We start from the raw sequence: 14,311 nt of genomic DNA, 5'->3' as shown, positions 1-14,311 counted from the left end.
ATTGGTTGTTGTCGTTGAACAGGTTGTTATTTTTTTTCTATCTATAATCAAAAAATTCTCAGTTTTTCATTTTAGTAAAACTAACATAAAAAGTTTAAACAGTGGGACTTATTCTATTTCTACACATTAGCATGTAATCACCATAGCTATATAAAATAAAAAGTAAATTACTATATAGTAGTGAGAAGAAATAGGAAATATTCATTTGAGACAGAGTACATCAAAAGAAATGCAAGCATTCTAACAGATTAAGTATACTGTTTGAGCAGTGAAATTTATTATTCATTTTTCATTTTCAATAAACACGTTAAAATGAAATAAAGTACTATTAATTTTCTAAATAAAAGCGACACTATGGACAGTTAGTTCTTTTAACACCTTCTAGTTGTTTGTAAACTGCCTGCTTTAAATTGACTTAATCTGAGTTTTAAAATCACAAAAAATAAAGGCATTTTTCTATTTGTAATGGGTATTATACATAAGTTGTAATTTTTGTTGGTTAAAATGAAAATTATTTGATGGAATCTGATACCATTATACAGGAAACACTATTATAATGAGCATAAACAAAATCCATAACGTAAACATAATGTAATAATGTTAAGGAAAAAAGGATGAATGGAATAAAATGGCATTTAAAAGAAGAAAACCAAAACATTATTACAGTTTCTTTGAATTTATTGTTTTGTGACTAGACAATCAATACATCACAGATAATTTGCCAAGGTATAAACGACTGGAAACATATTATCAAGAGGAAAAAATAACGTACAAACAGTTGAATAACATATTCACTTCTATCTACAATCAAAATTTTTTTTTGTTTTTTTTTTAAATTTTCATTATAATGTTAGAGACTGAATAAATCATGAGAACTTATATTGATCGTGGTCATCAACATTTAGAGCTGGATATCTCAGAGCCAATCCTTTTGATTCTAAACACTATAATATATTTAAAACAAAACAGATGATGTAACACTTATAAACTACAGACTCCTCAATTTTGATATGATTTGTATTGCTTCAAAATCTCAATAATAATTTACGACTCATGAGCCTGGAGAAAAAGATTATAATTTTATTTCACTAAAATGAAGAAATTTATTACATTTTCTTGTGACATTTACGATCACTTGAGTTTGAAAATGAAATCTTAAATACTATCTAGGTATGGTAGAGCACAGTACATTTAGCCATTAATTTGTTATGAGGGTACTTATTTATATGAAGCCAATTAACAAACAAAATTATAGCAGAATGTATATTACAGTTTTTGTGCACTTTATTTTTCATTTTGATAAAATTACTTATTAAACTACTTTATTAAACTAGGATACCAAAGTATATTCAGGACTCAAAGTTGTTAATAATGAATGATATATGATGTACGGCAAATGATCGATTATTTACAAAGGTTTTTTTTAACTTTAGAATACATTCATTAATAGTTAGCTGACATCAGATGAGTAACTGTTTAACCAGTCATGTTGAATCATCATTATATCTGTACAGAGGTAAAGGGGGTGGAGTAAGTCAAGTGTGATCTCTTTAGAAAAAGTGAATATTGTTGTAAATTTATGAATATACATTTACACCTCATTTACAAAAAAAAAATATTCAAATTAAACTTTGTTATCAACCAATTTCATAATGACTTAAGTATTCACCTTTTACAAAAATCAGTAATTGTATAGCTCATTAAATGAATATTGCTAAATAACATTGATTCACCAAATCAGTAATAAGGTTGCTTGTATGACTTTTGTTAATTTAAACATAAAAGTATACATATATTACATGCACTCAACTTTTGATAACTTGAATTTCAAATTTTTATGTTTAAACTATTTTCAAGGAACACATAGATAAAAAAAAAATACCAAAATAATAAAAAAAGATTATTGATTTTTAAAATTTAATTTATAAATTAATTATCTCTAGTTGAATATAATTTTATTCTTTGAACACGTGCTTCAAATTTTATGTTTCACAAATTATATTTTCATCACTGTTTTGTAATTTATCAAATTCTCCCTTGTATTTTCAAATTATTATTTATGCATTTGTTATGTTGTCCTCGTTAAAAATTTTGTTAGTCTAATATTTGCATCAAATTCCCTTTAAGTGTTACAATATTACTCAAATTAAAAAAATAAATAAATTTAAAAAAAAATAAACCTGATTCATTAGTCCAACTATTTGTAACTAATATTATCATTAACAAATTGATTTATTTTCTTTAAATTTAATGCATTGAGAGTTGGCTATGTTTAAATAAATAAAATGTTAATAGATATGGTTTCAAATTTATTTATGGCCCGAAAATGATATGTTGTGGTGAGTTGAATTCCAATGCAGGTAACTTAAGCTGAAAATTGTTGTGACTTTAATTTAATGACTGAAGAAGGAATCAACAACTAAAAGGTTCTGATCTTCATCAGGTGAAAATCTTCATTTTATATTCAATATTTGTTTTTAACTATAAGGTCTAATCAACAGTAATAAAGAAGCATTTAAACTTGATTTTGTTTAAAAAAAAAACGCCTCAATAATATTATACTAATATGCTATATTATATGCAGATGTTAATTGTTTTATTATTTATGAAAACATATGAATTATTTATTCTGAAAACTCTTAGATAAAGTTGAATCCCGTGCTCATTCTCCTGATATGGTTGACTTTAATGTCAATCACAATAAAATACCATTAAATATTCAATACTTTACAAAACATCTAGAAATATATTGTAATATTACCGTTAAACAATTTTCTTTAATTTGACCCACGGAAAATTTAAATTCAAATACTATTTATCTTAAAATAATAATGAAAGTTTTGTCAATCAGTTCTGAATATATTGATTTTTTTGAGGACTTGAAATTCTTTAAAAAAATTTTAAGTGGACCATATTTTTAAGAGATCAGTTGTCGAGTTAGATAGCGGGCCAATCTTCCAAATCATGCATCAAATTTTATAATTTTTTATTTACATATTTTAATGATGCCACATATAAAAAGTATTATAAATTTCAAAAATCTGGTAATGCTGAAATATTTAATACTTATGTGTAATACATAATAAATCGGTAGATATCAGGAATTTCTTTTTCTTACGCTGGTATAAGGTGGAACACTTTTCCATTTCCTTTCTGGCAGCCAAATAGAGTTGAATAAAAAAAAACCCGTTAGTCAGAAAATTACAATTTTGGAAAAATTAAAAAAAAAATCCTATAATGTTTATATTATTAACTAAATACTCTATGACTATGGCAGTGAAAATGAAAAAAAGTCAGAACTAATTTAGTGTTACTAAATTATTTCCTCTGGCTGGCTGTGGAGAAGGGAAATGCATTGGAATTTTTGTGGAATCTAATAAAAAAATCCACTAATCTAATGCATGATAAGTTATAATTGTTTAAAACATAGATGCCATTGCCTGGTTGAAGTAATAGCTTATGACTTATATTAGGTAAACTATTATGTAATAAAAAAAAAGAGAATGAAATATAAGAGATACAGAGAATCTTGCCCAGGTCAACCTTCACTTATTATAATTGAATCATCCATCAACCCTGATTATGGGTTGCTGTCTATGAAATGTAGTATCATTGAGTTCTCCTCATTGGGACTCTTCTTTCCCCAATTTTGCAGGGACAGGTGCAGCACCGACAAGAGACGGTCTTGTTAGGTGCAAATGCATTTTAACCTGGCAATAGATGCAGTCTACGAGGGTAAAAATCTCTAAAACAGAGACTTGTGAATTTATAACATACCTATAAACAGAAAAATATCCAATATAATTGTGTCCATCTCACAGACCAAATTTTGTTTAAATTATAATTTTTAGCCAACACATAATTTATTATTCTATGAAAAATGTTTATAAATAAACAATTACTAAGAAATAATAAAATTGTATTCTGTGCAATACATCAATAATTAATAAAAATAATATTAGATGATCTAAGTAACTTTTGTCACGAGAAGGTGATGATTCAGAATAATTGAAGGGTAGCAAAGGTCTCTCATTTTATAGTAAGAAAGACTTAAAAATCTTTGTTTTTGGTCCATCAGATTGGCCGCGACTAATGCTAGGTTAGTAGAAACATAATGTTATCATATTAGATTTTTTTATTGCCCTATATTTTTGTTTTTACAGCAAGATTTAGAGAATAATTTAAGCATGTTAATGCATTAAAACATAAAAATGTCACTGCTTGACAGTGCCTGTAAGTATATAGGAATAATTTTTTTTTTAACTCGAAATATGTAATTATAACTTTTTATAAAAATTATTTTTTTTAATTTTCTCTGTCAAGGGCTGGCTATCTTTCTCTGAATTGACATGGTTGTCTAATATCAAATTTTTTAAAAATAATTCATATTCTTGATTGGGGACATTTTGATCTAATCCAGATTATACTTAACAATAACAATCATCAAGAGATTTGATGATATTCATGCAGAAACTTATTACATGAGACTAAAAAAAAAGATTAAATTCTAGAAACTAGAAAAAAAAAAGAAATAGAAAAACTGATAATTTCCATAAAAGGAGATACAAAGTTTCATTTAGTAGTAGCACAAGTTTCTATGACATCTAGATTCTTCCCTCCATATTCTATTTAGCACACATACATACACTCAATTAATAGATTTGAAATAAAAAATGGAACAAGATACAGAATTTTATACATTCAACATCAAAAATATAGAGTGCAGTTTTTTTGTTTGTTTTCTGTCTTCAATATTATGAATTAATTTTCTTTATTTAAAAAAAAAATTGCACTCATCTAATGTTAGGCACAGGTTACACTCATAGTATTTACATCATGGGCTAAACACACTCGATTTTTCTTACATGATAGGTCACTAATCTAAAATATCCACATCATTCACTTCCACATCAAAACAATGTACATATTATAATTATGTAAGTCATCAAAATATATATATTTTTACATCTCAAACTTTTAAACAATTTTTTTTTTTAATTTTTAAAATAATTTTGCTTCATCAAGGACTAGTGTATATATTGCTAAAGAACAAAGTATATAAAGAGTAAGGAGAAAATAGGAATTTATAAAATAGATGCTTTATATTAATAATACTAAGAGAGGGATTCTTGTCGCCCAAATTACTTTTCTTTACAAAACTACTAAACAATATTTGAATGTAAATAAAGTATGTTGAATAAAAATAAATTTTACTTATAATTGATTTGTAATTTTATAGTTTTAAGCATGGCAAAACTATGCTTTAAATACTTCAAAGTGAAGATATCTGACAGTAATGAATTATTTAATATTGATGCTGTAGTAAAAGTTACTTGTGCGCATTATACTATTAATTATATATATATAAAACAAAAAAAACTTGGTCCTTTTTATGCACACCCCAATTCATTCTAATCATGTTTTCATAGTCAGTTTCATCCATTGTTGTGATCCAACTCAATAAGTTTTGTTTATAATTGAATTGCTGATCAGCAGTAGTGATGGTTAACAAACAATACATATTACTTAAATTTATGTAAATATTTGTATAAGTAATTTCAGTATGGGATGATTAATCCATTATCAATTTCTTTTTTCTTTTTTTAAACCAATTGAGGTTTGTTAAACTATTATACACTACAGGTCTCTCTAAATCAGTGGTTCCCAAAGTGAGTGCTACTTCCCCCTGGTGGGCGCTACAGTGATTCAGGTGGCAGTGACAGCCACAAGTGCATTTGGGGGGGCAATGAATAACTGTAAGCACTAAGGGTCAACAATATTACTACTGATGAAAATAGAGCCGAGGATGATTGAATTTCATTCATCCTTCTCATTAAGATGATTTCGATTGATTTAACTTTTTTTGTATTACAATCTATTCCGAGTTCAATAAATAGTTTTATAATTTCAAAGTTAAATGTTTCTAATTTACACCTTTCCTAGCTATATTTTTTGAAAAGGTGGAAACATTAATACATATATATTTCCTCTTAGTTTCTATAAAAATTTAAAAAAAATAAATTTCCAGGGGGCGCTAAGTAATATTTTTCCTGGAAAGGGGGCGAAACTTTTTTGTAGGACAAAAAAATTTGGGAACCACTGCTCTAAATTAAACATAATACAATTAAAATATTATATATCTTACATAAATATATTCTCAAAAACAGTTTAATTTTTATTAAACTTGGTATATCAATGTACCATTAACCGGTCTCTAATATCAACTAGGTGTTGTCCTCATTAAAACAGTTTGATAGAGTTTAAATGCCGAATATTTGATAAATCTTCTTTTAAAGTGTCTTAATTTTGTTTTGTTTTTTAAATAAATAACCAGTTTTCATTGTTAGAAGTAACAATCAATGAAAAAATACAAAGTATTAAAGAATTTGATGAATAAAAGAAAAATAGAGACAGGAATTGGAATGAGAAAAAGCCAAGACAGCTAAAACTCTTCTGATTGCATTTATATCATCTTTTGTTAAACTGATCTATTTTTGGCAGAAAAAAATTAATATTCATTATTTTCACCTCAAGAAACACTAAAATATGAATTTTTATAGGAACAGAAAAATAAAATATTGGGCCCTAAATAGGATAGTAAGTAAAAGTTGTGTTGCGCGCACCGCTCCAAAGGTGTTAAAAAAATAAGAATTTACATAATTTTTAATATTTAATATATTCAAGTAACCTTTACATTCAAATTTATCAGTAAAAGTTTATCTTATAAACCACCCACCATATATTTTAGGGCCGTTAAAGTTATTGTTAAAATTTAATGGGCATCTTTTAGTTTAGAATTCTCAACATTTTCACAAAACTAAAGAATATTTACTTATAGTATTTGTATTATACTTATCAAGAGTTACTGTCAGAAAACTTCACTTCTTCTCAAGTTTAAAATTAATAATGTTTTTGTTTTTGTATTTTTCATTTTTTCAAGAATTATAAAAATAGAAGCTATACGTTTGTTTAACAATATTTATAACCTGACTTAAAAAAATGAGATAAAATAAAACAATATTTCTTGTTATAGTAAAAATTAACTCAGAACATAGTGTTTATGATTGGAAGTTTATTTACAAAGGATAATATAAAAAAATACACTTAAAAGAAGAAGCTCAATTTTTTTTTTCTTTTTTTGAATTTCAAGCAATGCATCTGAATAATTATTATACAATGATAATTTACCCTAAATCTAACATATGGAATTTCATAAGTTAATGGTAAAGAATATAATAAGCCAATTATAGATAACAAAATAGGATTAGATACTTATAAATTAAAGATTTAGCCAAACAATGCAGCTGTTTGAGCATTAAAATACTCTGTCCTGTATACTTGGAATTCCAAGAAAGGTACGAGCATAACTATATACATATAGACAAATATTTGTTCCACCTAGCATTTTTAAAAAATTCTCATAAATGAGGTATAGATATCTTGTAGAATCATTTTTGAAGAAAATTCTACAGATTAATGTAGGCTGTCGATGATACTTTTTGTCATCTCATTTCATTAAATGATTAGGAACAGTATGAGATAATTTGCTGATGCATTGGGAAAATAATCATTTTAATTTTTTTTTTTTATGTAAGTAAGAATAATTCTACAGACTATTTTAGAAAGATGTGTCTACAAAAATGTAGGGAACTTGAAACAAAATATTCTCAAGGAAATAACTCCATTCATTTAGTAATAAATGAAATATAAATTGATGAAACTGCTTCTCCTCCTTTACCAATAAATCAAATGATAGAATATGGAAATCAATCAGTAGCGGAGATTACTCAATTACTAGGCAACGAGGGAGGTGTTCTCGAAGATAGTCAAACAGTTCCCGAGAGGCTCCTGCGCAGTTTGTTAATTCCAGTTCTTGTAGGTGGCGAAGTTGAATCAGGCTAGACAAGCCACTTGATGTCAACAATGGGCAACCTTTAGACAAAGAAAGAGTAAAAATAAATGAATTATCAAATACAAATACTAATTACTAATATATCATGGCAGGCTAAGGCTGATCTTGTCTGAAATATATCTCAAGTTAGAAACAGAGTTGGTATACATTTAGACAAAGATTAATGACTTTATTTTATGGTGAACTAACAGAATAAATTACAGCAATCACAGTAACAGTTACTGCTATACTCTAGTTATAAAAAAAAAATTAACCTAATAGACCACAAATAATAAATCATAAATAGAATTTATGTTTTTTTTTTTAATTTGTTGTATTAGTAAAGCTGAAAATTACACTAACTTTTCATACATATTTCTAACTGAATTTAATGGTGTATGTTACTAAAAGCAAGAAACCTTCAAGTATATAAATTTATAAAAAAAAAGCTATATTAGCAATGTAAGTTAACACAAAGAAAATTATAAAAGTAACCAGAGTAAAAAAATAAAATTGAAATAACTACAATAAAATATCAATAACAAATAAAATCATTAATAACTATTGTATAAACTAAAAAAAGTAATATGGAAGAAAATATAGTATAATTATGGAGGATTGACAAATGAATCAAGGAGACAAGTAAGGGGAAAAATGGAAAATATAGAGATATTAAATCTGTTCTGCTATAATGAGTGCAGTATTTTGTGTGGGAGTACTGCTACTAGAACAACGGTTGTGCAAGAAGGTGATCTGGTCAGAATCACCAGGTTTTTATCCCAATTAAGGGAACCCAGTTAATCAGGCTGGATGGACTCCAGAGGGCTACCGACCCCACAAGTCTGACTCACGGCTACAATGAAACAGAAAATAATTGTCTGACACAGCCAGATATGAACCAAGGACCTTGGAGCTTGTAGCATAGTGCCTTACCACAGAGTGACCAACTCCCACATAATAGAGAAATGCTAACCTTAACTTTATGCAGAAGGCAGGAAATTGAGAAAGGAAATGGTGACTACCATCTCCTTGACTAAGGAGAGAGGGGTGGGGAGTGTATTCAGAATACAATATTCTTTTTCTTCTAGGTTCTCTGATATTACCTTATAATTTGTCACTTATAATGGAAGGATATTATATTATATATAGTAACATAAATTATATATACCCCATTGTCTGATTACAAAAAGTTTTAAATTACCTGCAAGAGACAGTATTTGGAGATTTCTCATTCCACAGAGATGCTGTAATCCAAAATCTCTTATCTGTGTGCACCACCGCAAAAATAATGCTGATAGAGACAGCATTGTTGAAATGTATCCTATGCCAATATCTGTGATGTGAACACACCTGGAAGTAGAATAATATTGAGGTAGATCATAATACTATTGTTATTCCAACACAAAATATAAATTAGGTAGCTGCTGAATGTGCAGTGTCTTTTATTATTTTTGTAAATATTATTCATGCATTAATTTTGTAAAAACAACATTATAAACATCTTACTTATTTTTAATTAAATATTAAAAATGTATGCATTAATTTCAAAGTTGATTTAAATGATAAATACTCCTAAACATTGAAAAATATATTAATGTTGGGACTATTATTACTACATAGTTATTTTTTTTTAAATTTCAGTAGAGTGTAATCCAAAATCAAAATGCAGAAACAGAATATATGTGAGAGTAGTAAGAAAAATGGAAAATGAAAGACTTGGAAGGGAAAGTTGGACGAGATGCTATAATTTTTTCTGCAAATTTTAATTTTAGCTAGCTCATATCTCAGAGATGTTACAGGAAGGGATAAATTGTTTACACTATTTTGTAGGGAACATATTAAACTTTAATTTTGGATAGTACAAAATTTTCTGTGTTTTCTAGATATGCACCAAAAACTCCAAAAAGAGACATTTTAGCCTCCGAACTTCTGGCAAAAGAAATAGATGGAAATTATTTAAAGAGGACTCAACCGAACACATTCCTGAAACTTTTGGTACCACAGGATTTAAGGCAGTAAAAAATATAATTTGACTGGACTATATGTCGGCAATGCTTAGAAGGGATATAAAACAAAACACATTAGTTCTGGATTTGTGAACAGAGTGAAGTAATTCTTTTTGTGTGTGTGTGTGTGAGAGAGAGAGTGTTTTAATAGAGTTTAACAAAGAGAAAATTAATCTGGATTATCTCTCTAGGAAGTCTGGTGAGTCAATTCTTTTAAAATTTTTTGAGGTTTCATTGACGGACATGAGATAAGGTCCAAAGAGATAGTAAGAAATGTAGAATGATGGCTGTGCCAGAGAGAAGTGAAGATGCACAAATGGTTGACATGATTTCCCATATGAAATCATGAGGTGATTTTTATTGTATAAATTAAAATATATAAGGATGAAGATTGGTGTTATATAGGTTTTATTATTGTAATAGGTTTTTATAGTGCATGAATATGGGACAGTGGTCCCGAAACGTTGTATAATGTCATGAATAAATAAATAATAATTTATTTCAAATAATGGAAGTGATTAACCTCAAAAAATTTTAAAAGAAGAGAAAATTAAAGTTTAAGAATATATAGGTTCCTTGTTATTTTATATTTTTATTGAAAAAAAGACTTGGTTTACAACTGGGCCTATATCGTAAAAAAATAATCATATAAGAAGAATAAACTTTTTTTTAAAGTATAATATAAATATAAAGATACAAAAGCAATATACTTTGTTTTTATCAAAGTAATCCTTTTTTACTTTCACATATCTATAGTGGAAATATTGCGATTGTGAAAAATTTTGAATTCCAGTTTTCAGTTTTTAATCTCATGTTTTTATTTTTAATGAAAAATAGATAAATATAAGCTATGAAAGGTTTGAGAATTAATTTAAATTATTTTATAAGGGTATAAGAGGAAAAATATTTTTTCCAGGTTGAAAAAATATTTTCAGAAATAAGAGTAGTTATATAGACATATTATATACCGTTGGAAAGCCAAAGATTTCAGAAAAAATAAAATTAAACATATAAAATCATAGAAGGTAGTGAAAAAACGGACATTAATGAAAGTTCTGTTCTAAGACAAGTTTTAATGCTAAACTGAAGGAGAATGCACAGTGCGTTTTTTCCTTGCGCCAGTTTGTTAAATGTTTTATGTCACCCTAGTATAAAAGAGTTAGTTTTTTAATTTCACTAACCTATATATGAACCTTTCAGTTGCCAGGATGACTAACCCCATAAAATTAGTCTTAGTATTTTCAATTTCAATTCTATCACAATTTAGCTATGAATAAATGTTTATGGTCTGAATCTAAGTTTTATTAAACTGTCAGAATATTAAAATATTAGAGAATAAGCTCTGATACTAATTTGTTTTTTTTTATTTAGCTTTTAAACCAATTTATTTTTATTTTACCTTATTTATTTATTTTAATTTTATTTATATATTTTTTAAATTTATGCATTAGTTTTTTTAATCAATTTATTTATTTGTAATTTATTTATTTCTGCTGTGACTATTTTATTTTTGATTTATTTATACATTACTATTTATTGATAATTTCTGTTAATTTGAATTTAATTTGCGTTACAAATCAAACATCTGTCGCGGATTGCTGGAGAGGGGAGATATGAGTAAAATAGGGTTTTTTTTTTTGGTTTTTTTCATACCCTTTGGTTTTGTGTTTTTTTTATGTTCATTTGGCTTTGTGTGAGAAGATGAAGAAGAAAAACAAATATATAAAATAAAATTGTTAAGAAGGAAAAAAAATGAAATATATTATAATTAGTTTATAGGTGAATATTGTATGAAAAAGGAAAAGGTAGGGAAAAAAATGTTTTTGTAGCATTGTTAATATATGGTAGTGTATAGAAGTAAGTTCACTCATGGATAGTATAAGTATGCTGTTGTGTTATAGCAATTTAATGTATTGGGGCAGCATTGCCGTATAAACCATTTCTCTCTATATTTCTACCATACTTTTGAAAAAAAAAAATTGAAATATTGCCTTTTTAAATATTATTCAATCAGTTAATTGAAAGGCTCATTTAGAAAATTGGAATGGGAAAGTACTATATTACAAAGAATAATATAGAGATGTTTGGTCTTGAATGAGCAAGGATTAACTCAAAGTAGAGTAGTATGTGATGTGCGCACTGCAAAAGGTATTTTTGGCTAAAGTTTGCTATAAAAAAAAGTTTAATTTAAATAAGAAAGAAATCTATTTTGTAAAAGACATCCTCACCTATCCAAGGTAAGCTCCTCGAGCATGTTGAGGTCACAGGCGATATACTCCAGGGCAGAGTCTGTGATCCTGGAGCACCAAGAGAGGTCGAGGCTCCTCAACTTCTGGAGGTTCTCTGCGATGAGCTCCACTCCTTCGTCCGTCACCTTACTGCACCCGGACAGGCTGAGCACCGTCAGGTTGGGCAAGGAATGCACTGAAACACATTTTTTTCGTTTATATTATAATATAGGCTGACCCGTTTTTTGGTTAAAAAAATTATTGACAAAGTTGAGCATATAATAGTTCATAACTCATTTGCATTTTATCCGATTCCTGCATTAATACAACCGTTGGATAGCTGAATGTCTCCTCTTTTAACCTAGATTATGGCAATAGCGAAGCATTTCTGGGTTTGCTAGTGACTTAAATTTTTATATTTATTTTTTATTATTTTATTTTCATTAATTGTATAATACCTTTTAGTGATTCATGTTTATTTATACTTTTCATGGTAAACTTTAATATTAGTCGTTTGTATCTTTTTGAGACTTGATGAAGTATTATATTATTTATCTATATCAATTATTTATTGTGTTAATTACATAAATGTCATTGTTCTTGTTATTAATTTTACTTTTATCTTTTATTAAGAATTATTATTTTTATATATTTTGTTTATCTTAATTTTTTTATTTATATATAACGTTGCATAGGGGTATCTTTTGTAAGAGACAATAGCTCCCCATAATCAATTTAAAAAAAAAAAAAAAAGTAACTCTTATATTAATCATGTAAGGTCCACCAGGCCGATCTTGTATTAAATTTATAAAAATTCATTTCTTAGTACTATTAGTACCACTCTGACTATAACTAAAGAAATTCAGAAACTCATAAAACTAAATTTTTCAACCTGGGGCTCCAATGACAGTTATTTACTTGTGCCACTTAAGTGCTATCGAAAGCTTCCCAAAGCCCACCCTCATGTAATTTTATACTTCCTTCTAACATAACATGTCATTTTTAAATTATCTTTTTTTTTTTTATAAATTTATTTACTCTATGTAGGCCTCGCCTTGGTCATAAATTTAAATATAGACGGAAAAAATTAGAATTAATTATATATATAACATATTAGAATTAGAATTGAATGTTAATATATTTTATATGTTAACTTTCTGTTTGGGAGTAAATAAGTTAAATTAAAACACAAATATCTTTTGATTCTTATCGCTCAACTTTATTTTTTTTTCTCTGACGTTTCGGCCCTCAGGACATTAAGAAGAATCTAAAATACTAATATTTTTACTTACATTTCACTCATCAAATAATACTATATCTCTACTATCATACCTCATAATTAATTGGTCCAAATATTTAAAATACATTCTCCCATATTAAGCACTAGAAATTGTTGATAACAAAATCCTAACGTAGTAAAAGTAGGTTTTGATAAGACGGTAAGCTTGTATATTGTGTAAATAAGAAAATTGTTAAAAAACTAATGTGATGAAATAAGAATATAATTATTGGTAAGAAGGTAACCATTTTTTAGAAAGGTACTAGTTTACCTCAGCTCCCCAAAAAGGCGGGAACAATTACTTCTTGACCAGACTGTACGTCAATAACTATATAGGTTAGTTTATAATATTAACTCCCTTTTAAGAGGGAAAATTTCTTTCTCGCTTTAGTTAAAGTTTAACTTATAAATATGGACATTAAATACTTTTGATGTTTACGACCGATATTACTCTCGGAATATTGTATTTTTTACCATATGAAACTCTACTGTCAGGCAATCTTCAGTACTAGATATTTAATATTAGAATACATTTTACAAAATAGCAATATAACAGATATTGCAAAATAAAAATATTACATATTATATATTTAAAGCAATCATTGGAATTTATAACCAGAAACTCTATAAATGAAGCATTTATTTTATATTTACTTAATAGGTAATATACATTTTAATGTTTTAATTTTACAAAAAAAAAAGAACTTATACACACATTAACATATTTTGTATTTCTATGTCTAATAATGTTCTAATTTTCCCATAGGTATAATTCTGAGATTTGACATTTAACTCTTAATCTGCTCTTTGGATATAAGTCCGAAGATTCTCTTGTATTTATTGGGTCAACTTAATAAGACTGTTTCCTCCAGTTTCCTTTTTAAATAGGGACTTTTTCTTGCTCCTT

The 14,311-nt window shown here is 27.1% G+C and overlaps 1 protein-coding gene across 3 annotated transcripts in view; it reads right to left on the bottom strand.

Moving 5' to 3' along the window:
• Positions 1-663: 663 nt before the first annotated feature.
• Positions 664-14,311, bottom strand: part of LOC106685918 (F-box/LRR-repeat protein 16) — a 356,715-nt gene continuing 343,067 nt past the window's right edge. For all 3 annotated transcript variants that reach the window (XM_067046395.1, XM_014428921.2, XM_014428922.2), the window contains exons 6-8: positions 12,126-12,321; positions 9,093-9,241; positions 664-7,932 (exon numbers count right to left, since the gene is read on the bottom strand). In XM_067046395.1, the coding sequence (XP_066902496.1) occupies positions 7,784-7,932; positions 9,093-9,241; positions 12,126-12,321 (494 nt within the window). In that variant the 3' untranslated portion in view covers positions 664-7,783. The remainder of the gene's footprint in view (positions 7,933-9,092; positions 9,242-12,125; positions 12,322-14,311) is intronic.

The sequence above is a fragment of the Halyomorpha halys genome, unplaced genomic scaffold (genome assembly GCF_000696795.3).
Source record: "Halyomorpha halys isolate HHAL.00 unplaced genomic scaffold, Hhal_1.1 Scaffold755.1, whole genome shotgun sequence".
Classification (NCBI taxonomy): domain Eukaryota; kingdom Metazoa; phylum Arthropoda; class Insecta; order Hemiptera; family Pentatomidae; genus Halyomorpha; species Halyomorpha halys.
This window is presented reverse-complemented; position numbering and strand designations above follow the sequence as displayed.